The sequence below is a fragment of the Erigeron canadensis genome, chromosome 4 (genome assembly GCF_010389155.1).
Source record: "Erigeron canadensis isolate Cc75 chromosome 4, C_canadensis_v1, whole genome shotgun sequence".
Classification (NCBI taxonomy): domain Eukaryota; kingdom Viridiplantae; phylum Streptophyta; class Magnoliopsida; order Asterales; family Asteraceae; genus Erigeron; species Erigeron canadensis.
In genome coordinates, this window is record NC_057764.1 from 43,698,753 (window position 1) to 43,723,177 (window position 24,425).

At 32.3% G+C, this 24,425-nt stretch overlaps 2 protein-coding genes and 1 long non-coding RNA gene across 3 annotated transcripts; 1 reads left to right on the forward strand and 2 right to left on the reverse strand.

Moving 5' to 3' along the window:
* Positions 1–441: 441 nt before the first annotated feature.
* LOC122596718 (FK506-binding protein 4-like) lies at positions 442–1,816 on the reverse strand. The gene is made up of 5 exons (XM_043769342.1): positions 1,716–1,816; positions 1,171–1,441; positions 1,036–1,074; positions 817–940; positions 442–714 (listed from the first exon to the last, which is right to left on the reverse strand). The coding sequence occupies exons 2-5, from the start codon at positions 1,425–1,427 to the stop codon at positions 640–642; spliced, it is 495 nt and encodes a 164-aa protein (XP_043625277.1). The 5' UTR covers positions 1,428–1,441; positions 1,716–1,816; the 3' UTR covers positions 442–639.
* A 15,732-nt stretch (positions 1,817–17,548) lies between these two features.
* Positions 17,549–19,603, reverse strand: LOC122598621. The gene is made up of 3 exons (XR_006323670.1): positions 19,350–19,603; positions 18,357–18,411; positions 17,549–17,813 (listed from the first exon to the last, which is right to left on the reverse strand). It is a non-coding gene; the product is annotated as an uncharacterized LOC122598621 (long non-coding RNA).
* Positions 19,604–23,008: 3,405 nt separating this feature from the next.
* Positions 23,009–23,929, forward strand: LOC122598024. Its single transcript, XM_043770629.1, has 2 exons — positions 23,009–23,446; positions 23,541–23,929. The coding sequence occupies exons 1-2, from the start codon at positions 23,066–23,068 to the stop codon at positions 23,772–23,774; spliced, it is 615 nt and encodes a 204-aa protein (XP_043626564.1). The 5' UTR covers positions 23,009–23,065; the 3' UTR covers positions 23,775–23,929.
* Positions 23,930–24,425: the final 496 nt, after the last annotated feature.

Genomic DNA, 24,425 nt, shown 5'->3' on the forward strand with positions numbered 1-24,425 from the left:
TTGAAAAACTCATCCGGCAAGCCGCTAAGAAAAGGTGGCCAGCCAGCTCTTAGGGTCTTGATTGTAATATATTTACAATACAAGTTGTGACAGGGAATCTGATTACTGGATGAAAAACAACATAAGAAATTGACATGAATGAATGAATGAAAACAACACGAAAGTTTACACACTTATCAACCTACTGCAAGGCCATCCAAATTTTGCCACTTTAACCACAGACCAAACCACACATCATACACAAGCAAAGGCGGGCATATATTAAGATGAGAGAAAGTACCAAACCATTTTAAACATTCATCAAAACCAAAATATGGAATTGACATGAATGAATCAAAACAACATGAAAGCTTACACACTTATCAACTGCTGCCCACCTAAGTTTTGCCAATTTAACCACAGACGAAACCACACATAATACACATGCAAAGGCGAGGAATATTAAGATGAGAGATAGCACCAAACCATATTAAAGATTCATCAATTACACTCCATTAACAATAAAATAAAAAAACAGAGAGAGAGCTAAACAAGTGTCCATCACACTCACTTAATCATGAGGATAAGTTAAGTACTACAAGGGGAAAGTCCTACGATGATTTCAAAATATTGTTTACATCTGCCATCAGGCATGCATCGTCAAACACCACCTGGTTTACTGCTGCTTTTCCAAGAGGCCCCCCTTGGTCCGGATCCTCCATCATCATCACTCGTCTACAAGATTAATCAATTCATTAATACACAAAATAACTAAACCTGAATTACGAAAGAACGCTTTATATATTTATCAAATAAAAAAAACATTCTAGATATTACTTTTGGTACTTTTGATTCTTCTTCTACGTCGCCGTCTTCTGCCACTTTTGATTCTTCTTCGACTTTTGATACTTGTTCTTCTCCATTTGAAACTTGTTCTTTTTTTGGTGGTTTTGGTGGTTCGCTGCAAAGAATTCGTCGTGAGGGGGAGTCCAGAATGTATATATGTATATATATATATATATGAAAGAGAAAAAGAAGGAATAGTGAGTAACTGACTTTCTTTGTATAAGGAAATGTGCTGTCATCCAGTGTACTCTACAATCAATCAATCAATTTGTAAGCATAACACAATTATTAAGATTGAAATTTCTGATAAAAAGAAAATAACAATAATAATAAAAGTATACTCACCTTTGTTCAGGGGATAGATTTTTATAATCCTCAGCAGGGACTTTCAATAGTTCAAAATACTTCAAAGTTTCCGTCTCATCCTCATCACCCTCCGTTGCAAAAACATCTGACAAAAAACCATATTCATCCTCCTCCTCCTCCACATATTCTTCATCATAATCATAATCCTCCTCCTCATCATAATAATCACCCTCCTCCTCTACATAATTATCATCCACCCCCGTTGTTACATAACCATCATCCACCTCCGTTGCCATTTTTTTTCTTTTTGCTACGTACAATCAATTTGATGTTGTTAATATATAATACAAAAATTATATTATTAATTATACCTATCGATCTATTTTTGAATTAATAATAGATTATCTAACCACTATCAATTTTGGGATTTATCATTATTTTAAGTAAAAGTTTTTAATTATCTTTTTATTATTAACAAAAAAAAACTCCAGCAATTTTGGGATTTAATTATTAATTCAAGTCTCCAAATAAATAAATAAGCAGACAATAAAATAATAATGATGATGATAATAATAATAACGCACCTTCGTTCGTTCGTTCCTTCGTGTTGGAGAGAAAGTAACGTCGTTTAGGGTTCTATCGAGTTTTCTCCCCGCTATTTATTATTAGATTAGATTAAAGTCATTAAAAATCCGTATTAGGAAAAGTTGTAAAATAAAATTAAGTATCAACTATTATAAAACAATATTTAACCAAGCATTTTAAAGTCTCTTGCAATTTAAAACTAATTTGAAAAATTGCCACATAAAATTTTATCCTATGTGTCAGCTTCATATTTTTCTTTAAATAAACTATATATTTAAAAAACAAATGAACGTATATATGTTAAAATAAATAAATATATATTGTAAGAATCTAAGATCTTCTCATTAGATAAAATGATATCTTTTTTTAGTTTAAAAAATCACGTCTATACCTAATGATATTTCGTAATCTTTTTTATTCAACATTTATATGAGGTTCCTTTCGTTTTTTTTATGGTGATTATATGAAAGTTTGCTCAAGCCGTTGGTTAGTTAGAACTCTCATCGCATTAATCATTAGTGGCAATATTTAAAGTTTATAAGTTTTTTTTATCACCACTAAATTATATTCATCTTATATGAGTTAAGAGCTTTGTATAATATCATAATTTTCTGAAAGAGTTATGTTAATTCTTTCGTTCATATCACTTTGGAAATTATGTACAATTTTTGGTTTAATTCTTTTATCTTTTTTTTAATTTTATGATAATGATTAATATAATCTATTTTTCTTTTGTTTTTAACAATACAATTTTCATTGTGATGATGAGAAAAATATTATGATGGTAGACGAAGAGTTAGTTCAAAACAAGTGTATATAACAATTAGTTTAATGATTGGATAATGAATACGTTATTGCTAATTTAATTAAGTGAAACTAAATAGATTGTTTGTCCATATGTTTTTTTTACGATCATTATTGATCCATTCCATTAACTCATTTGTTCACATATTAAGCGTTTACCTTTTTAAAGCAGCCGCACATCGTGCGGGTAAAAAAATCCTAGTTAAACATAAAACTATAGGTTTATCTCTATTATAAACGAGAGTAAGTATTCGTGTCGGTGAGATGGTAAGGGTGATAGGTCATAAAGTGTGATATGTGATAGAGTGTGGTAGCCAAATGCCTTAGCCATGCGGGCTCCATCCTCGGATTTAAAAACTCGCCGAAATTATATCAAGTGACATTTGTAATGAAAGAGTATAAATATAGGATAGAGATCAAATGATAGGGTACCTTAAGGAGAGAAGAAAGAAAATTCGTTTTTGATTTATTTTTTTAACTTAAATTTTTTGTTTATTGTTTATTTATATATATTTTTTATTTACTCTTTAATTAACTAATTCAATTTTTTTTATATTACAAATATTTTTTTTTCAAATGGTCCGTAAGCTATGAACAAAGCCTCTCGGTCTATGACGTAGCTATGATGTCTAAGGGCAGAGCCCGTTAGGTAGGTCACTCCATCACCGATCACTCCTTATGACCTATCACCCTCTGTGACCTATCACTCCCACCAGTTACCCCTTATTAATTAATATTTTTTAAAACGAAGTATGTACCGTACCCTTATATGTATAGTTCCATAACTCGGTTAGAAATTTTATTATATTTAATTTAATTTGATTGTTTTTAGAGAATTAGTTAATAAGAAGAAAAATTAATACAAATAAAAAAGAAGAAAAAAAGTTAAAAAACTATGATAAGAAATTAAAAAACGAACCTTCTCTTTCTTTTATAATTTAATTTTGAATGTTTTTGAGAATTAGTTAATAAGAAAAAGAATAAATAAAAATGAAAAAAGTCAAAAAATCATGTTAAAAATTAAAAAACGAACATTCGCTTTCTTTTTTATCCGTAGGAACCTTCATTAGGGATCTCTAACCTATAGATATATATGTCCATAAAATATGATATAATAATAAGTATAAATATAAATTTGAATTAAAATATGTATGATTTTCGGAATTTGCAGTTCAACTTGTTTGAGAAAAAACATGTTAAAAAAATTAAAAACAAACCTTCTCTTATTTTGTAAGAACTTTTTTTATGAATCTTTAACCCATACATATATATGTCCATATAATATGATATAATAATAAGTATAAATATAAATTAAATTAAAATGTATAATGGTTTTGGTAATTGGGTATGGTTTTTCTGATCGGTTTTTAAAATACAGATTGGAATAATTAACCGTTCGTTTTTTAGAAACCAAAACCAATCAATCGGTTTGGTTTTCGAAATTTCCAGTTCATTTTTTTTATAGTTTTTTTATATTCTGGTTTGGTTTTTTATGAGGATGTAAAAGATATAAAAAGGTTATTGATGACCATATGTTAGTTATTACCGATAACATCCTTTAATTAAAAAAAAAGAAATGCTAAATACAGTCCTAAACGTGCATAAAAAAACTTGTATCTTTCATATTAAAAGTCCGTTCCCTGATTTTCATGGTAAATGTACAAACAATTTATGCACCTTAAACACAGCCCTTTGGGCTGTATTTAGCAACCCAAAAAAAAAAATTAATATTGCCGATAATAAATAAGTGGCAGTCTAATTAAACAACGGCTCGTCCTAAATATATGGAAATATTTCTGTTTGTCTTAAATATTTCTCTTTGTCTTAAATATTTCATAATCCATAAACACTTGTCACGTCGTCACCTGAACCACTTTTCCGTACAATCAAAAACCCCCAAAACCCTCTTCTTCTTCTTCTTCTTCTTCTTCTTCTTATTTTTTCCTTAATCAATCATGGCTGATGATGATTATGCGGTTCATACTATCAACATTGACATGTCTGCCCATAATAAAGATACTCTGTTGTTATATATATGGGCGAGTGTTAGGGCTATCATGAGGTCAGATACAATGAAGGGGACACTCTTGAGGGAAGGGTTGGTTAATTTGGATTTTAATCCAAATTTTGATGTTGTAAACAATCATACTAGGATTCTTAGACTGAAAATGAGAAATGATAGTTATTACGTAAATGGTTTCCAACAACGAAACAAGGCCACAATATGGGAAGCCTTTGAGGACGGCAAAACAAAGGAATGTTTTCTTAAGGACTCAAAGGCTTTACCTTTCAGTTCAGCGTACCGTGGTAAAGATTTTTTAGTTGGTTTGGAAGTGAGTCACGGTGCCTTTCTTAGGGCCGTCTACAAGTTAGGAGATGTTGACATGAATGACTCAAAAGAAAAAGATAGGATCGAAAAAGCGTTTTTTACCTTGGTTATCTTTATTGCAGAGGGCGCTAGGTTTCGGTGGATTTCACATTTTGTATCAAAAACGCTTGGGGATGGTAGTTCAGATTTTGTTCAAAGATGGTGTAGGATATTGGTGAATAATTGGAATCGTGTGTCAGATATTGTTAAAGATTGGAAAGTCGCGAATCCTAACATCACGTTTCCAATATCCAATAATGACCTCACTCAAAGAGATATTGATGTTATGGAAGAATACGACGTAGACGGTTTGCTTGAAACACGGAATCTCCGCGTGGGTGCTGTCTGTTTGATGCTTTCAAATATAAGAGATAATCCCGGTGAGCCAGAGGGTGGTGCTGGTCGTGGAAGGGGTGATGCTATTGGTGGTAGGGGTGGCGGTGCTCATGGCAGGGGTGGTGCTGGTCATGGAAGGGGTGATGCTATGGGTGCAAGGGGTGGCGGTGCTCAAGGGAGGGGTGGTGCTATGCGTGGTAGGGGTGGTGGTGGTCATGGTAGGGATGGTGTTGGCCGTGGTAGGGTTGGCCGAGGACGTGGTCATCCATATGCTGCGTGATGCCATGAAGCAACTTTCTGACATGAAGATCTGTAGGCGTTTTGTGATTATTCTTGAGGCGTTTTATGTTTACTCTTGAGGCGTTTTATGTTTACACTTGAGGCAATGTTTATTTTAATTTGCAGAGATTCTAAAATCTTGATTCTATTATACAGACTGGAGTTTAGTACTGAATGAGTAATTATTAGCAATGAATGTGTTTTCTGTTTACCCTCTTACTTTGTCTTTAGGCAAATGTAGAGACTCTATAATGTAGTGATTCAATGAACATGGTGTATTTGTGTGGTTTAGAGTTGTATGCATTATGTCACAGGTGGATACTATTAAAGATATATACAAAAAGATGGAGAGGTTCTTAGATTGAAGCATATTATGCTTCAACATGGCATAATCTTTGTATTTTTGTTGCTCTAAAACACGGAACATTCCATATACGTTGAAATTGTAATTAACATTTCCCAGTTTTGATTGCAGATTGAAGAACTCTTGAATTAAGGAGTTGAAAGAATCTGGGCTGCTGGATAAATGAAAGGTTCACATCAGTAAGTTAGTTGGAATAACATATTAATTATGTGTATTTAGCCTTTGTGTTATTGAGAGCGCTTGTCTTTAGAGTTGGGATCATAGAAGAATCTCTCTAGCCTTGTGCTCAAATGTTTTTAATTGTTTTTATGATTGGGCTGGGTGTGGATTAATTCAACTTTGTCTTTCAAGTGAGTTTGAATCAGTGTAACAATGTGCTCAAATGGTTTTATATGCACATATAAGATGGGTGTTTTACCTTTGATGCAATGTTCTATGTGCCTTTGTTCAGACCTTAAAGCACAACCCAAATGGGAGGTTTGTGGCAGTCTCTGGTGACGGTGAATACACCGTATATACAGAGATTTGTGGCTGTCTCGAGTCAACCATGATACATAGGATGGCAAGGAGAGGGCAAAACATTCTTTTATTTTGGGTTGGACTGACCCAAAACCAATTTTTAGTTCGGATAACGAAAACAATATTGAAGAGTATTACCATTATAAATTATTGTAAGCATCAATAGTAGACTTTGAATACAATACCGCTGTTCAAAAAAAAATAGTAGACTTTGAATGACATTCATTCATTTAGCTCAACATAGTCCTGTTTTTTTATACCATTTTTGTTAAACTAGTTGATCTTAGCTTTGACTAATTAGAGATAAAGCAAACCGCTAATCTACGCATTCGTAAGTAAATGGGCCAAAATAGCTATTTGTAATTTCAATACATGCTTTCTGAAGTACAATTTCTTGCAGCAATTAAATACCTGAATCTGCTTCAATGGCACGATCTTATCTTCCCAGCAAGATTTCTGAATTTGTTGCCCATTGGAGAAAGGACCTAAACAAGGTAAGCTCTGAATTTTTTTAGTACTTTAAGCGTCCTTTTGACTACTTTTTTTTCCCAGATGTTTTTTGGTTGATTTTTCTTGTTATTTCTATTGTGAAATGACACTAATTCACCTTCTATCTAGACTATTTATTTGTCATGACTATAATAAAAATTAGGGAAGTAGCTTGACAAGGTTTAAGTGTATAACTGCAGGTTAACCAGAAAGTTGCAGAATCATTAGCAGATCCAGAAGAGTACCCAAATATGTTTGAGGACTAAATTGCACTCGAGGTTGAAGCAGTGGCTGTAGAGACAAGGTATATGCTGTCTTTGTTATCATATCGTTCTCCATTTTTCATTTCATTTCCAGGGAAGTAAACCACTTAATGTGGCTCTTATGAATATAAGTTCATTGGTAATTAATGTCTAGCTGGGATATTGGATTGAAGGATTGCCTTCAGAGTTACTCCTAAAGGCCAACAATGCCTCACATAATGGGTGAGTTCAAGTCAGGCATTAAAGTTCATAAATAGTTAACAAAAAGTCAAACATATTCAGAGGTATGAGATTCACCTCAATACCTCATTTACTAATGTATGACCATTGTCCATATGGGTCAATGTGGGGTTATATTTTGTCTAGAACAGGTCAAATATAGCATTTTAGCTAATTCTTCATAATAAGCTTATGTTATCGTATTTAAAAATTTTAATTCTTTATTTTTTTTCCCATATCATAACTAGTGTGTCAAATTCGATTAAAAAAGATATAGTTGGTTAAGAATCGAAAACGTCAAATCAAACTTATTTCGAAGGTTTTATGCATTAGAAGTACACTTTGGGCTATTTCTACCTGTGAGAACCATTTGCAATTTTCCTGTTTAAGCTAAATATATAATTTTTCCACCTGGTCCATTACATATCACACATAACCTGAACCAACCAATTCGCTAATAAATGAGCCAAAATTCGCTAGTCAGATTCTTTGTATGGCTAAGAGGGTGTGCAAGAGGTGCAACCGAGCCGGGCGACTACCTTTAAAGGCCCACTGCCCTTAAGCCTTTTATGTGTATGTCAATGGCTGTTATAGCGTTTTTTCTATTAGAACATGAAAGTTATAGTGGTGAATGGATGAGAATTGAGGAAGATGACTAGCTAGTTGACTACCAATGATAAAAGGGTTTTATATCTTTAGGACTTCAAGGTTGTTTGAAATTTTAAGTTCACCCCTCTGGTTTATGGAGTTTACATATCTATACTATATTATAAAGGTTTCAACTTTCAATTGAACATTTACTTTCCCAAAATATCCATTTTATCAATTATATATTATCAAACACCATTTCTTTCTCATCAAATCTCAACCAATCATCTTTTTTTCTCTCTCATCCATAAATCATTTATTCTTCCAATTCGTTCAAAATCTTTTATCTCACAAACCGTACATCGATAAATTATAAAAATTATATGGGTGTTTTTAAAATTTCATGCTCTTTCATTAGAGATGTTATTCGATATACTTTCGACGAATTTTTAAATTCGAGGGTGGAGCCCGTACGGCTAAGACATTTGGCTATCACACTCTATGACCTATAACCCTCCATCATCTCACCGCCGCAACGCGCGGGTACTTGCTCTCGTTTAGATTAAATGATGCGAGTATTTCATTCTACTACTCGTATTTTTTTTGTTTGAAAGGTGACGTACAAATACCTATATGTTTGGAATCCCATTTTTTTAATTACTACAATATATTTTAAGTTAATAAGTTTTACTTTGTACCTGTGCTCATATTTTTGGTAAGTTTATAACATATATATATATATATATTATATATATATATACATTTAATACTTTTAAATTTTTGTCATATATGGTTTGAATGTTTAAAACATTTATTTCATAATACTTGTATTATATTATGTTTTCATGTTTTTATTATTAACATATTAACTTTAGGGCCCATCTTTTAAACTCTGGTTCCGATATTTTTTTTACGTTTACAGAGACGGCAAGACATCAGTATAGATCCATGAAAAACATTGTTGAGGTCTATGATTACACCACAATGATCCTTTAACCTAGTTAGAAATATGGCAAGTCGAAAACTAAAAACTTAAAAGTCACATGGGTTAAGGTTACTAGGCGTGTTTCTTGAAATGTACGGAGTAGTAATTACTCCTTTTGAACCTTTAAACTTTTGCGAAAAATTTGTTCACCACTAATTTCACTGATTTTGGATTCTCTATAGTTGCGGGCACAATGGCATATCTAGAACCTCCAGAGAATGGTAGCTTCTTGAATGGGTTTAGAGGTAAGTGTGATATTTGGGGGTGTTTGGAAACTACTAATTTTAGATTTGCTTTATCATTATTACAAAAATCTTTATATGCCTCTATTATTTTAAAGGCTTTCAATCACCTTCTATGCATGTATTTACGCATGATGAAATTCATGTGTCAACTTTAATATGTTTATAATTAATACAACATGTTTTTACCATTATCAGTTGGTTGACGCAGCTCGTGATTAAGTCGCACACAAAAGATTTGGAGGATGATAAAAGCTCACTTTCCGCATTGACAGGTAAAATAGCTAGGACTGTAACACAATCTTAGTTGTTTTTGAATGGAACCAAAATGATTTTAACAATGTTAACTTTTTCCTTCTTTTTATAGATCAATAAGTTCAATATTGTCGTCTCCATGAAAGAAGGCATTCAACATTGCTAATGTTCTGTTCTGAACAAAGTTTGTGGATGGGGTCGCCACTGTTCAGTGGATGATTAATTGCATCAAATCGAAGTAAATAATCATGTGTTTCACCTATTGGAATAATTAACCTTAACAATGTAACAAATACACTCAAACTATACACACAAACCCACACTTTTTTAACAAATTAAACAACCAATAACCATCGGTGCCCCAAAACTAAGGACTCAAGATTCCTATTAAAATATAAAGTTTGAATTAAGGACTTATTATACGTTCATTTAACTTGGAAAAAGGTTTTTTTAGGGAGGTGGTATGCATTCAAAATAATTTCTTGATAAAACAAAAGTTACAAACATTGCTTAGAGAATATAACGATATACGGTATAGAAAAGTCTATTGTCGTACGTTAAGATCCATGTTTGTAGTTATTGTCAAATTCTGGTGTATAAAGTATGAACATGGGAGAAAGTCAAGTCGAGCTTGTCTTAATAAACGTAATTTTAGTGTCTAACCGTGTAGTATCGAGAACGAAAGAACCACTTTTTTTGTAGTTGTTACTATAACAGACATTACTATTTCCCTATTTCTTTTATAATGATGATGAGTTAGTTGTTAGGTGGTTAAAAAATTTTAAATGACATCTAAACGGAGAGTATGTGGATCTCGAAACCACGCTTCACATGCTACACTCGTTACCACCCCCAAAGGATATTCATAGAGTACGTTATCACAAGGAGGAAAATCTCTTAACTGAAGCTTGAGTCCAAGACCCCCAATCAAGGGAAACAACAACTGCCTCCCCATTTGAAAGATCGAGTGTGGCATTAGTCCCCTATTTTCCTAGCTAGTACCATCTTGGTTTTATGGCTCGTGACCATGGCAAACATCTACAGCTGCGCGCTTATAAATCAGGCTTGTTGTTCCTAACTTCCTATCTATATTTGTAGAAAATAGAGTTTTCAATTTCAAACTCTTTATTTTGAAGTTTTAAAAAGCAACTTAACTTTATGAAGTTGTACATAGTAATAAAATCTGTATTAAAACGACCATTAAACTAAAACTTATTAATTAGACAGATTCTTGTATACATGCAATGAGTTGTAGATTTCCAAGGCCGGTGTGAACAGTGAGATTCTGGAGCCAAGTTCTTGCGTTTTGAAATCCTTACTGACACTTGCCACGTCCTGGAGCCAAATTCTCGCGTTCTAGAGTCCTTATCAACACTGGATCATGTTCTGGACTTTTTATCTGTTTCATCCATTCAATCTATTTGACATGTTTTCTTTTAACTAACGTTTCTAGAATGTGTGACACATTATAGAAAAAACATAACCCAGTTGACCCATTCTAATTGAATGGATCAAAATGTTTTCCTAGTCAAAACTTAGGATTTGTTTTAAAAATGCATGGAGATGGAACTGAAAGACTGCTTATTGGAGGTGGATAAATTGATTGAGAAGCATGGTTGGATAACTTTTGAGAAACAACTTTTTGGAAGAAGCGGAAGCGACTATGATTTCAAATCCCGTGATGCACACACATAGCAAAGGAACAATTTGAAAAAGTTCAAGCAGAACAAGTAGGGTTAGGGAAATGATATTCTTTCTTTTTCCCAGAATCCAATTTAAAGTTGGTAAACATAGCTGGTGATGAATAGATGAAAATGGCTAAGCATGTGAAAACTGGTCAGATCAACCCAAGCACTTTCTGTCCATTTTTTCAAAAAACCTTTTTCTAGAGCAATTAAGACTAAAACTCATGAAAATATTCAATCTGGGTTGCAAGTTCATATTAGTAGTGCAACTATATGTAAGATAAAGGATAGAATAAGTAATTGTAGGGTGTATTGTATCTCTTAATGGCATCACAAGTTTTGTAGAAGTTCATATGCAACATTTGTTTTTGTGTTTACTGTCAGCCCTTGTTTAGTTACCCAAGTTTTAGTTATCCAAAGTCCCAAATCACCATCTTGACCCATTAACCAATAATCCCGATCCACCCATTTTGCTATCAGTAGTTCTAATGCCAACTTAAGTTTTACTTTTGCAATCGCAAGTTTACCAAACTGAATGTCCAACTCAAATCTATAGTCAAAGTCTGCAGCTAATTTTGGGGCCTCTTCAATAATGCCATGTAAGTACGTGACTCGAGAAAAACAGCACTATGAAAACGGCCTGATGTGCGAAATCTAGCTTTAAATTTATAAACACGATTTACCGAAAGACTGACTAGTACACACTCACAGACAGTGTACCTGATCGCGTGCAGTATAGTTAAAACTGGTAAGCCGAGATCGTTCGCAAGGACTTAAATAAGCAATTGTAAACATTAAATGATTCAAGTAAAATATGGGGGTGTTGTGGCCGAATTGTCACGTTGCAAGTAGTTAGTTTGAAAAGTCAGTAATCCCAAAAGATTAATCGAAAGAGAAATTTGTTGTTGAAAACAATAATCTAAAAGTCACCCATCTTGATTTCGCTCGACATAATGTTAGGATTGCACGTTTGATGAAGTTCAAATTCAATTTAGTGATTAAATGACCGAGACTCAAATTAATCGACAACCCCGTACCCATCAAGTTAACAACTTATTCGACTATCTTGTATAAACTAGTTTCATTATTAAGACCGGTACCCTGAGACGCCTTTTTATAACTTCTCTAGTTTAACAATGGTTTTGGTCATTTTCATATAACAATTTTGCCTATCGATTGTACCCAACCGTCAACCCGTTAATTCTTATCAAATATTGATTACCCTCTACCGTACCCGTCATAGAACCAATTGCTTCTAACCAAGCAATCAAAATAACTTATACCCAAATCCTAGTCGTCACTAAGCAATGAATACAAATTATCCGCAATCAATAATTGAATAACAAATAATTAATAGATTAAGTTCACGACAAAACGTTAAATCAAATCACTTGAATTAATAAATATTATTCAATCCCTACATAATGTCTCACTCCATCAAGATGGATGAAAGGGCGATTAGCCACTCATACTAAATATGAAATAACAAATCAAAATGAAGGAATTCATTGTTACCGAATACAAAGGATTGAAAAACGAATAACGAAATGATTCCGAACGAGTCTTTGATCCTCCAAAATGATGAAAAATAAGAAAAACCCTAGAAAAGGCTCTTAAAGTCGTCTGGAAAGTGAAAGATAGGTTTTTGGAATGTTTTTGCAGCTATTTATATGCTGACCAAATTCAGCAGATTCGGCCCTAAACTGCGTCGCAGTCCAAGACTGCGTCGCAGTTTCTACTTTGACTTTTCTGTTGACTTTGACTTTCATTGACTGGCCTTCTGTCGTATATATTCAAAATGCGTCGCAGTTTCGCTGAACTGCGAAGCAGTTTCAACCTCGACTATAATTACTGCGCCGCAATAACACACTGCGCCGCAGTTTCACGTTGACTTGCATTGACCACCTTGACCAGCTTTGACTTTCTTCTAATCTTCAATTATGTGCCTCGTAAAACGTCCGTAGGCACTCGTTTTGCTCCAGAAGCTTCGTTTTCTTCAAGTTATCGCTTAGGTACCTGTTTTCCACCTGAAACACTGACAAATACTATAAACGCACCAACTGTATATGAAAACGACTCGTAAACCTCACTAAACAACCACTTTAAGCTATGGGAAATGGGCATAAAATACGACATATCACAGCCATATATCCAATTGAGATGTACACATACATATACTGAATTACAATAGCGTGGTATAAAACTGTAAAATACTATGAATGTTGACTTTGATAGAATTTTGATGTCTTACTCTCAAATGGACGTAATCTTTAAGCTCTGTTGTTTAGGTGTATCTTTGATCGTTCTGCTTCTATTGAAAGCAATGGAATGAGGTTATATATGTTATGGTGTTAGAAAACTGTAAACAAGTATTTGGTGAAACGGTGGAAAATGGAGGGGAATGGTTTTGCCGGAATGTTGTGATAGTTTTGCACACATGGATTATCTCTTACAAGATGCCATGGATATTAATTGAACCTGAATGTCTTCTACAACTGAAGTCACTTGATTTTTATTCTTTTATAATTGAACGCTAGCTTTTACTCCTTTATAAAACATCTCATCTTTTTTTTTTTTTAACTTACAACTGTTTTAGTATCTAAACTAGATTATTGTCCCGCGTAACACGCGAGTAAGTATATTTTTATATTTATATATATCAAAAATATAATTTTCTTAAGTAATAACGAATTAGTAATAATTAACGAATTAAAATTTTCAATTTCACTTTATTAACATTTATGTTTTTGACCTTGATAATTTCACAAAAACTTATTATGTTGTTCATTAAGGCTTATTGATTCAATAAATTATTCAATGTCAAAAGTTATTGCTTATCCATGTCATCACAAATATGTCGATGTCATTCGGATTTCCATGTCATATCATAAAAAATATCACACATGACACATTCTTTAGATGGTGGCAAGGCATACAACCTTCTAAACCTTGTTGCAAGATTGTCACCATTAAGCCAATGATTATTCCAGAATCTTGTCTTATCTCCACTCCCAACTGATCTTTAATAACATTATTTTTATACCTTATATAGAGTTTTAACTTTTATTTAGAATCATTAGATTAAATTATGATGACCTATATCTTATTTAACTTTTTTGGATTTATTTTAAGCCTTTAGTCTTTTGATTAGAGTAGGGGTCACGAATGACTAAGGTTTTTTACAAAAGCGAACTTCATGCCTAAAAGCGAATGGTCAGGACACTTTTAAGCGAAATCTAATTGACGACCAATGTAACTTCATGTTTTCTAGTGGTTTAATTATTACCTAGTTAAATATTTGTCAAATTATAATATTATAATAATTTAACAGGTTATTAATTATATATGTTTCTTGCGTATTACGCGAGTATTAATCTAGTTAGGATATATATTAGCTATTAATATAATAATATATTAAAAAATAGTATTAACTATTATTCAATTATATATATATATATATAGCTACTATTTTTGATTTCTTGATTAAAATTATTGGATAAAAAGTGTAAATTTGTTATAGAAAACAAAAAAAAGTGTAAATTAAATTTAAAAGGGTATATATATATTAGCTACGAGTATTATTTTTGATTTCTTGATTAAAAATAATGGGAAAAAAGTGTAAATTTGTGATGGAAAACCAAAAAGTGTAAATTATTTTTAAAGGGGTATTTTTTATATAATCATAAAAAACGTAAGTATTAATATTGTCATTTAAGAAAGATAAAATAATTAAATTTGATCTAATGACTCTAAATCAAATATGGAATTCATCCAAGGATTCTTGTTTATTTAAAAATGAATTTAGCACCTCGTGATGTGTATATATATATATATATATATTGGTAGATTGGTAGATTTGTAGATACATGGTGTTACGACATTATTAATATTCAATTTTTCTTTATTTTGGTTTAAAGTATAGCTTACTATTTTTATCAATAGAAAACTGATCATATATTTTAAATGAAACATATCTCAAATATTTTAATTAAAATATGATATGTTTTTTTTATATGATATTAACAATTATTTTATTGGATAAGACATAAGATAAAGAGTATTATTTTATTATCATTAAATATATATTAAAGAGAAACCTTAATTTATAATTGAAACAATATGGACCCATAGATGAGTTTTAACTTTTATTTAGAGCCATTAGATCAAATGATGATGGCATATACCTTATTTAAATTTTTTGGATTTATTTTAAGCCTTTAGTCTTTTGATTAGAGTAGGGGTCGCGAATGACTAAGGTTTGTTACAAAAGCGAACTTCATGCCTAAAAGCAAACGGTTTGGACACTGTTAAGCGGAATCTAATCGACGACTAATGTAACTTCATATTTTCTAGTGGTTTAATTATTATCTGGTTAAATATTTGTCAACTTATGATATTATAAAAATTTAACATGTTATTAATTATATATGTTTCCTGCGTATTACGCGAGTATTAATCTAGTAAGGATATATATTAGCTATTAATATAATAATATATTAAAAAAATAATATTAACTGCTACTATTTTTTGATTTCTTGATTAAAATTATTGGGTAAAAATTATAAATTTGTGATGGAAAACCAAAAAGTGTAAATTAAATTAAAAAGGGTATATATATATATATATATATAATAGCTATGAGTATTATTTTTGATTTATTGATTAAAAATATTGGGAAAAAAGTGTAAATTTGTGATGAAAAACCAAAAAGTGTAAATTATTTTTAAAGGGTATTTTTTCTATAATTATAAAAAGTGTAAGTATTAATATTGTCATTTAAGAAAGATAAAATAATTAAATTTGATCTAATGGCTCTAAATCAAAGATGGAATTCATCCAAAGGTTCTTGTTTGTTTAGGAATGAATTTAGGACCTTGTTATATATATATTGGTAGACTGGTTATAGTACCCGCGCGTTGCCGCGAGATACGCTTTCTACATGAAAAAGATAAAATCGTAACCATGTGAAAGTTATTCAATGAAAACATAAGAACCCAAAAATTCAGTGGCAAGAAAAAATAAAAATGAAAAACTTTGATGTAGGGCAAATGTAAAAACGTCATGTACATAAAAAGACGAATAAAAATAATCAAAACACATGTTTAAAAGTAAAATCGTAACCATGCGAAAGTTATTTGATGAAAACATGAGAACCCAAAAATTTAGTGTCAAGAAAATAAAATCGAAAATTTTAATATGGGGCAAAAGTTAAAAGATAGAAAACTTGTACATTACATGCATACCGTACTTGTACATTGTAAGGACTCGACTCAATTTAGTCCCAAAAGTATGAACATGAAAAGAAAAGAAACACAAATTAGTTAAATTATACTTAGAAAAATACGGCCAATTTTCGCAAAAAAATCAAAATGTTCCAATTCAATAAAAGACACTTGGAATGTTCTTAAAATGATGTTAATAGACTACTATGCGAGTTTCAGGACCCGAAAAGATCAAACGAAGCCTCGGTAAAAATTTATGAAAAATTATAGAAGAGCCGTCCTCAAAGGTCGTCCCTGAAAACAAAGGTCATCCTCCTGCAGCTTCGTACTTTGACACTTTTATCAACTTTCGGCCCTTTTTTCTAATTACCGAGTTTTGTACAACTGATAAGCAACTTCATTTTGACATAAAAGACATAACACAACATTTCCAAAAGTCCTTATACCATCCGTTGCTACAAACCAAGTTTACAAGACTAAACGGGTCATTTTACCCAAGTTGACACATTACAAAAGACGACATTCAAAATTGGAAATTTCGGCATGACCCATAGGGATGTGCGTGGTTCGGTTTGGTCGGTTTTTGCTAAAAATCTCAACCAAACCAATGTAAACGGTGTAAAATTTTTTCAAGTCAATCCATCCAAATTGTTATGTCAAACCAAACCAACCAAAACCAATTAACCGGTTTGGTTTGGTCCGGTTAAACGGTTATCATATTTTTAACGTTCTTATATAAAAGCTTTTATTAATACTAAATTGCAAAAGTTTCACTTATACTTAAAGAAACACAAAGTATTTTGAAAAATATAAATCATGTAATATTAATTAGCTTGATGATTTAGGAATTGTATCTTTAAAAATTTGAAATCTACAATTTGAATATGTTCAACTTTATACCAACTAATAATTTGTTATTTATAATTCATAATATTATTGAATATATATATATATATAAAATAAACATACCATTGATATAATTAAATGGTCCGGTTTGGTTAAACCGGTTTGATAAAAGTCTAAAACCACGAACCAAACCATAAGAGCGGTTTATTAAAAAGGCAAACCAACGGTTTAAGTTTTTTATTTTAAACCGACCAATCCGTCCAATTACTTCGGTTTAAACGGTTTAGCCGGTTTAGACCAAACCGTGCACATCCCTAATGACCCATTCGTAAAATCATTATCCAAACCTGTTACGGATTATGAGTTTCTCCAAAACACTTTTAAACAAAATCAATACATTACAACTACAAAACGACCCATTGAAAATACCCAAAACTCGAGTCTAACACTGGACATCATAATACATTTCCAAAAAGACATAACAAGAGTACAATGAGCCGATAGTTCGAAGGGGTCACTATGGGTTCTATTACCAATACCATTATCCGCATTTAACCAAAGCAACCTATATCCATTAAGCATCTTTAACTTCAATCTTTACATTACTTAACTTTCTTCCGCATCCGGGACAACCTATAAAAAGGGTAAACAACTAAAAGAATAAGCTAAACGCTTAGTGAATGCATACACATATAATCATAAACAAGTTACCAAACAAAAGTGCATCAATTATAGCCTATCAATTGATAGTCATCTCATCCATATCATTCATAATACTAGTAGGACTTTACCCACCTACTAGTCGTAATCAACAATTTGGCTAGTAGGAATTATCCACCTACTAGCTCTCATAAACAATTTGACTAGTAGGAATTTACCCACCTACTAGCTTACAAAATCAATTTGGCTAGTAGGAACTTACCCACCTACTAGCTCACACAATCATTTTCAACATGGCCATGGACAATTTGGTTAGTAGGAATTTACCCACCTACTAGCTCTTACATACAACATGACTAGTAGGAATTTACCCACCTACTAGTTCTTGCATACAACATGACTAGTAGGAATTTACCCACCTACTAGTTCTTTCAAACAATCAAACTATGGGTCATTGGAATTTACCCACCTGTGACCTCTAATAAGAAGAATATGATTATATGCATATACACTCACCTTATTTGCGACCACAATTGCAAGATGACCATAAAACAACGTATTTGCAATCAACCTATCAATTCACATTAAAACACACATATGGTCATTCATCACGTATAAGGTCACCTAGCCATAATCACTAGCATTCCAACACCCAACCCATCATTTACACTTTTATATTAATCTTGGGTTAGTTCACATAATATGTATCTCTTATATCATTTTTATATGGTCAGCTCACTTTCATACAAAAAGTACCATTTTCATCATTTGACCAAGCTGCCTTCAAACGAGTGTAACTCAAGTTCTACTTACTCTTTTAACATGATTCCAATGGCCAAATTTACATGACACATATACCTACCTTTTATATTTAGTGACCAATACATGAATTGTCCTTCAAAGGTAACTTCTGGTCGTTTTAAAAACCAAAATTGCTGCTGTTAAACAGCTTTGACTTTACTGACTTCAAATGACCATAACTTGAGTTCTACACAATATTTTGACCTCATTCCAGTGGCCACTTCTACTTAACACATTTTAGCACATTTTATCTTCAGTGACCAACACAAGATTTGACCCATATACGTAAGTTTTACTCGTTTTAAAAACTGACACAGAATCATTTTTGCTGAAAGATCAGCATGACGCTACTGAATTAAAAAATTCATAACTGGAGTTCTACTTCGTATTTTTAACTCATTTCAGTGGCAAGATTTGCTTATCACACTTAGGTACATTTTCTTTTTAGGACTCAACAAGTGAAAACTCTGTCATGAGGGTTTTTAACTCGTTTCAAACTCAAGGACAAAATCTGTCCAACTTTGTTATCACTAATACGCATCAAAATCTAACATGCACCCTACTAAAAAAAAACCTAAATTGATTAGAAATTAAGAACCCTAACTTGTATTAAAGCTATTTAAATCATACAAAGAAAACCCCCAATTTCCCAAATTCAAGAACCCTAATTCTTAAAAGAAATTAAAATTAGGTTACAGGAATCATTACCTTGATGGAGTAATTTTACTAGAATGGAATTGAACAACTAGAAACAAAAGTCTTTCTTCCCCCTTTTTCTTGTAAAAATTCAGCCCATGCACCATACCTTACCATCTCAATTTCAATTTTTAGATGCTTGAAATGGTGATGTTGATTATCACTTGTAGGAGGAATTTGATGTAGATGTAAATAAGAATTCACAAGCTTGGAAGATTCAAGAATAAATGATGGATGAGGAAATAGATATGAGTTTTGATAATGGAATAATAAGGAGAATACATGGCTGACATCTCCTAAAGATGCCACGCCCTTAATTGATTTTTTTTTTTTTGGTGGGTAAATACCCTCTATCCACTAAAGTTCCAACTAATTTAACAGCGTGTCTAAAAATAAAATACTAGGAAACTATTTTAATGTTAAAACTATAATAAATGTTAATTTTCACTGGCCTAAAAATATTAGGATGTTACATACATTCATATATCTTTTTAGTATATTATAAATGAAAATTCCAAACATTTAGTGTCAAGAAAATAAAAATGAAAACTTTGATGTGACAAATTTAAAAACGTTATATATATATATATATATATAAAGGATGAAAATAGTCAAACCAAATGTTTAAAAAGTAAAAATGTAACCATGTGAAAGTTATTTGATGAAAAATCAAAAACGCTATGTATATAAAAAGACGAATAAAAATAGTCAAAACCAAATGGTGAAAGTTAGTTGATGAAAAACATGAGAACCTAAAAATTTAGTGTCATGAAAATTAAAACAAAAATTTTAATATGGGGCAAAAGTTAAAATTAAGATAGAAAATTTAGGAGGTTAAAATGAAAAATGGTAAAAATTATTATCTCCTATAAGAACTTGTACATTCTACACATAACGTTAAAGTTTGTACATCCCACGCATAAAGTACTTAAATGAAAATAATCAAAGACCAAATGTTTAAAAGTAAACCCGTAACTGTGTGAAAGTTGTTTGATGAAAAATGAGAACCTAAAAGTTTAGTGTCATAAAAATGAAAGCGAAACTTTGATGTGGAATAAAAGTTAAAAAATAAAAATTTTAAGGGTTAAAACAAAATTTGGTTAAATTTTATATGTGCTATAAACGCTTGTACATTTCACGCATAAAGTACTTGTACATTTGTATAAGTTTTTAGTATATATATAATTACCTTTTAAAATAATTCTTATCCCACACATAATACCCTCAAAATGTTTTTTTTAACTTCTATCTACTCAAAATCATCTCATTTATTTATTAATCAAAATTTTATCATACTTATAGGAAATAACTAATATGTTTCTAGCAACAATGTATTATACATGCTTCTTCTATCACAAATCATTTAAAAACTATTAAACATTGAGGCATGTGATTGAAATTAATGTTTAAATTTTTAAGAGAGAATTACATATATCCCCAAATTTACTATCAAAATTACAAGTTTCCCCAACTAAAATCTAAAATTGCAAATATCCCCAATTTTATTATTTAAATGTACAAATATATCCACTAACATCTATTTCATAGGTACAATGACAATTATATCCTTCACTATTTCAAAATGAAAAGGTTTGCAACTTATGTTTTTTTTTCCGGAAGACTTTTCCTTCATGTAACCCCCTATCTCTCTCAAGTTGCTAGTTTTCTTTTACCATATTGTTATTTCTGTTATCGTGTGACACCTCCCACCGAGAAGACCACCAACCGGATAAACCACCCGTCGCCCGACGGACTATACCCACACCACCTCGTCGACCGCATTCACTCACCCACCCCACTCACCAGCTTACCCTATTCTTTTTCACCACCTCCGGTTGTATCCGTTTACCATCGGAAAAGTACCGCCGGAAAACGCTCACACCACCGCTGACAAGTGACAACACCACCCACACCAACACTGAATCAACAAACCGTCGGCACCCCATCCCTATCGACATCCTCCACTCACCACCACTACCATCTTAATCCTTCACCCTCTTACCTCCCACCCACCACTCCGACGGCCAACAGTAAAACCCACTTGTCTTTGTCGACATATTACAGTCTACCCCTCTTATTTCCTTATTTATATAATCTCTGAGTTTGAGTTTGACTATTGGGTTTTTAAAATATAGCCAAAAACATACGATATTGATAAGAAGATATAACTCTATTTAAGAAAATGAAAAGGCTTGGAAGTTGGAAACAATTATAGTGATATTGTAGAGAGAGTTAAAGAATCTGGAATAATAGGAATGATTTTTTTGCTGGGTCATTTTCTAGCAAATGAATAAGGGGCATATTTGTCTAATTCATGTTGAAATATAAAGTTGGGGATATTTGTAATTTTAGATTTTGGTTGGGGAAATTTATAATTTTGATAGTAGATTTGGGGATATATGCAATTCTTCCAATTTTTAAAAGATTGTAAAGGGAAGCATGTATCATACATGCTACTATAAACATATTAGTTATTCCCTACCTAAATGAAACTATTTACAATATATAACCATCAATACCTAGTATAATAACACTACTCTTTATTACATCAGTTTTTATTAGATTAATAATCACAACACCATTGAGTGATGTTTCCGTCATTATTGTCGCATTGCCCACTAGTGCTTAGGGCTGTAAACGAACTGAACAGTTCACGAACAGTTCATGAACCGTTCAGCAGGAAGTTCGTTCGTGTTCGTTCGTCTAGTTAAATGAACGAACATGAACAAAGCTCCCGTTCGTTCATATCGTTCGTGAACATTCGACAATCTGTTCGTGAATATTCGTTCGTTTATGTTCATGAACCGTCGTTCATGAACAATAGTTTGTTTATGTTCGTGAACATTTGTTCGTTATGTTTATTTACAAATATAAATATTTGTTTTATATAATATATATATATATATATAGTATTAATACCTAACTATTTAAGAAAAAGTTTAAATAAAAATACCTAAGTTATAAATATTTCGTTCGTTTGTGTTCGTTCGTTTGTGTTCGTGAACAGTCGTTCATGAACATAAAAGAAACGAACATGAACAAGTCATTTTGTTCGTTAATCTGTTCGTGAACCGTTCGTTAAGTTAAACGAACGAACATGAACAAGGTCCCGTTCGTGTTCATTCGGTTCGTTTACAGCCCTTAGTGCTTAACTCAGATTTAAGGACAAATATCTTATATCCTTTTTTAAATCCCTAAATATCATATATACCAAATTATAAGTTTTTTCAATACATATAGAAAGGGTATATATGACATTAAGGGTATGTTCTTGAGTTTTGTTTTAAAAGGAAAGGAAAAGATTGTAAAGGATTTTAAAAAATTTTGGGTTCTTGAGTTTTATTTAAGGGAAGAAGAGAAAAGAAGTGAAAAGATTTGGAAGAAGAATTCTATAGAATTTATTAAAGATATTTTCCTCCCACTTTTGGGATGATTTGGAAGGAAAGAAACTCTACCCCTTTTCTTCCATTCATCCCTCTTCTCTTTTTTCCCCTTCCTTTACATATAAACTCAAGAACACAGGCTAACTCAGAGAAAAAGATGAACAGGGATAAAAGTGTTGAAGTATTGATTTAATAAGGACTAGTTTTGTTTGTTTACGTTTTTCTTTTGCGATAGCACTATATATACTGGTACTCAATGAATGGCGAGCTACTGTATCTCAAAATTAGGTTAATTAGGGTTTATTATCATATTTTTTTTGTTCCCTAAATATAAGTGAATATAAAATGCATCCGGAAGAGGAAGAGATACATGAGGAGGAGGAGGAGGAGGAGGATGATGAGGAAGGATTGGAGATATGGGGGGAGTGGGAGGAGACGCCGTATCTTCAGTTGGAAGATGGAAGATTCGAGATCACCGATGAGTATATCACCGAGTCTAGGCCCATCCGTAGGCTTTGGCAGTCTGGATGGCGCGGTAAGATACCTGCCCCAATCGAAGGCAAAAGCAGCACGATCATTCTAACGGCTCTTCAATTCTGCAAGGATCGCGGGGAGATCAGGAAGCAGTATTGGAAACATGATGTAAACATCCTCCAACATAAGTTCAAGCTTTTCGATGACGACTTTTTTCAACGCAATCGCTCCGATGCTATTGATCTCGCCGATGTATTGATATACATTTTACCTGCCCTGTTTTGTTTTGTTTTATTTTTAATTGGTTTTGTTAATAATTAATTCTCTATGTTTTCATTATATTTAGGTGGCTTGCCGTTTGCAGATCAGAAGCCTCTATCACCTGATGAAGGAACGTGCTGCTGAAATGCTCGCTGAGAAGACTCCTGATGAGATTCGCGAACTCTTTAAACTACGTTATGAGGCAGATGAAACTACTGCTGCTGATGACTTACGTACAATGAAAAAGGTGGTCAGCAATGCTGGTTGGGCTTTTCGGCCTCTCTCTAGCTTTTTAAATCCTGTGGTTTTAGATGCTTAGTAGTAGTATCATATATGTCTTGTTGATTAGGAGTCCGAGGAAATATATATATATATATATATATATATTTATGGTTTCATGGTGATCTAGCCACTTTGTACATCCTTTGAGATTATCATGCAAACGAAAAGAATGAGACTTGCATTAAAGACTAACCCCCCAAATGTCCGATTTCTTGACTCTGTCTATTTAAAACCATGAAAAATGATGATCGCAATTGCATGAAACGTGATTCCGTTACTTGTTTAGTAGTTCTATACTTCTATCTGTGTATAGTCATGGCTGATCGGTTGATTTACAAAGAAAATACTTGAAGGAACAGAACATTGGACCATCACAAATGCACTATGCGTGTATGGTTGATCTTTTGGGTGGGTGAATGGAGGAGGCTTTACACTGTATTCTTGAGTTGAAATTAGGAAAGAAAAGAATGTTAGTGAAAGTAAAAATTAGGTAGCTTAGGGTTCAATTATTTTCCCTCCCATATAAAATGTCTAAGAAGACAACGAGTACGAGTACGAGTACGACTACGAGGTGGAGGAATGGGAGGACAAGCCGTTCTATTGGTTAGATGATGGAAAATTCGAGATTACTGATGAGCATATCACGGAGTCTAAGGGCATCCATATGCTTTTCCAGTATGAATGGGTG

Coding starts and splice junctions, on each gene's coding strand:
- LOC122596718 (XM_043769342.1), bottom strand. CDS start 1,427: ATGGCAACGGAGGTGGATGATGGTTATGTAACAACGGGGGTGGATGAT. Junction 941..1,035: donor CATTTCCTTATACAAAGAAA/GTCAGTTACTCA, acceptor AATTCTTTGCAG/CGAACCACCAAAACCACCAA. Junction 715..816: donor AAGAATCAAAAGTACCAAAA/GTAATATCTAGA, acceptor TTAATCTTGTAG/ACGAGTGATGATGATGGAGG.
- LOC122598024 (XM_043770629.1), top strand. CDS start 23,066: ATGCATCCGGAAGAGGAAGAGATACATGAGGAGGAGGAGGAGGAGGAG. Junction 23,447..23,540: donor ATGCTATTGATCTCGCCGAT/GTATTGATATAC, acceptor CATTATATTTAG/GTGGCTTGCCGTTTGCAGAT.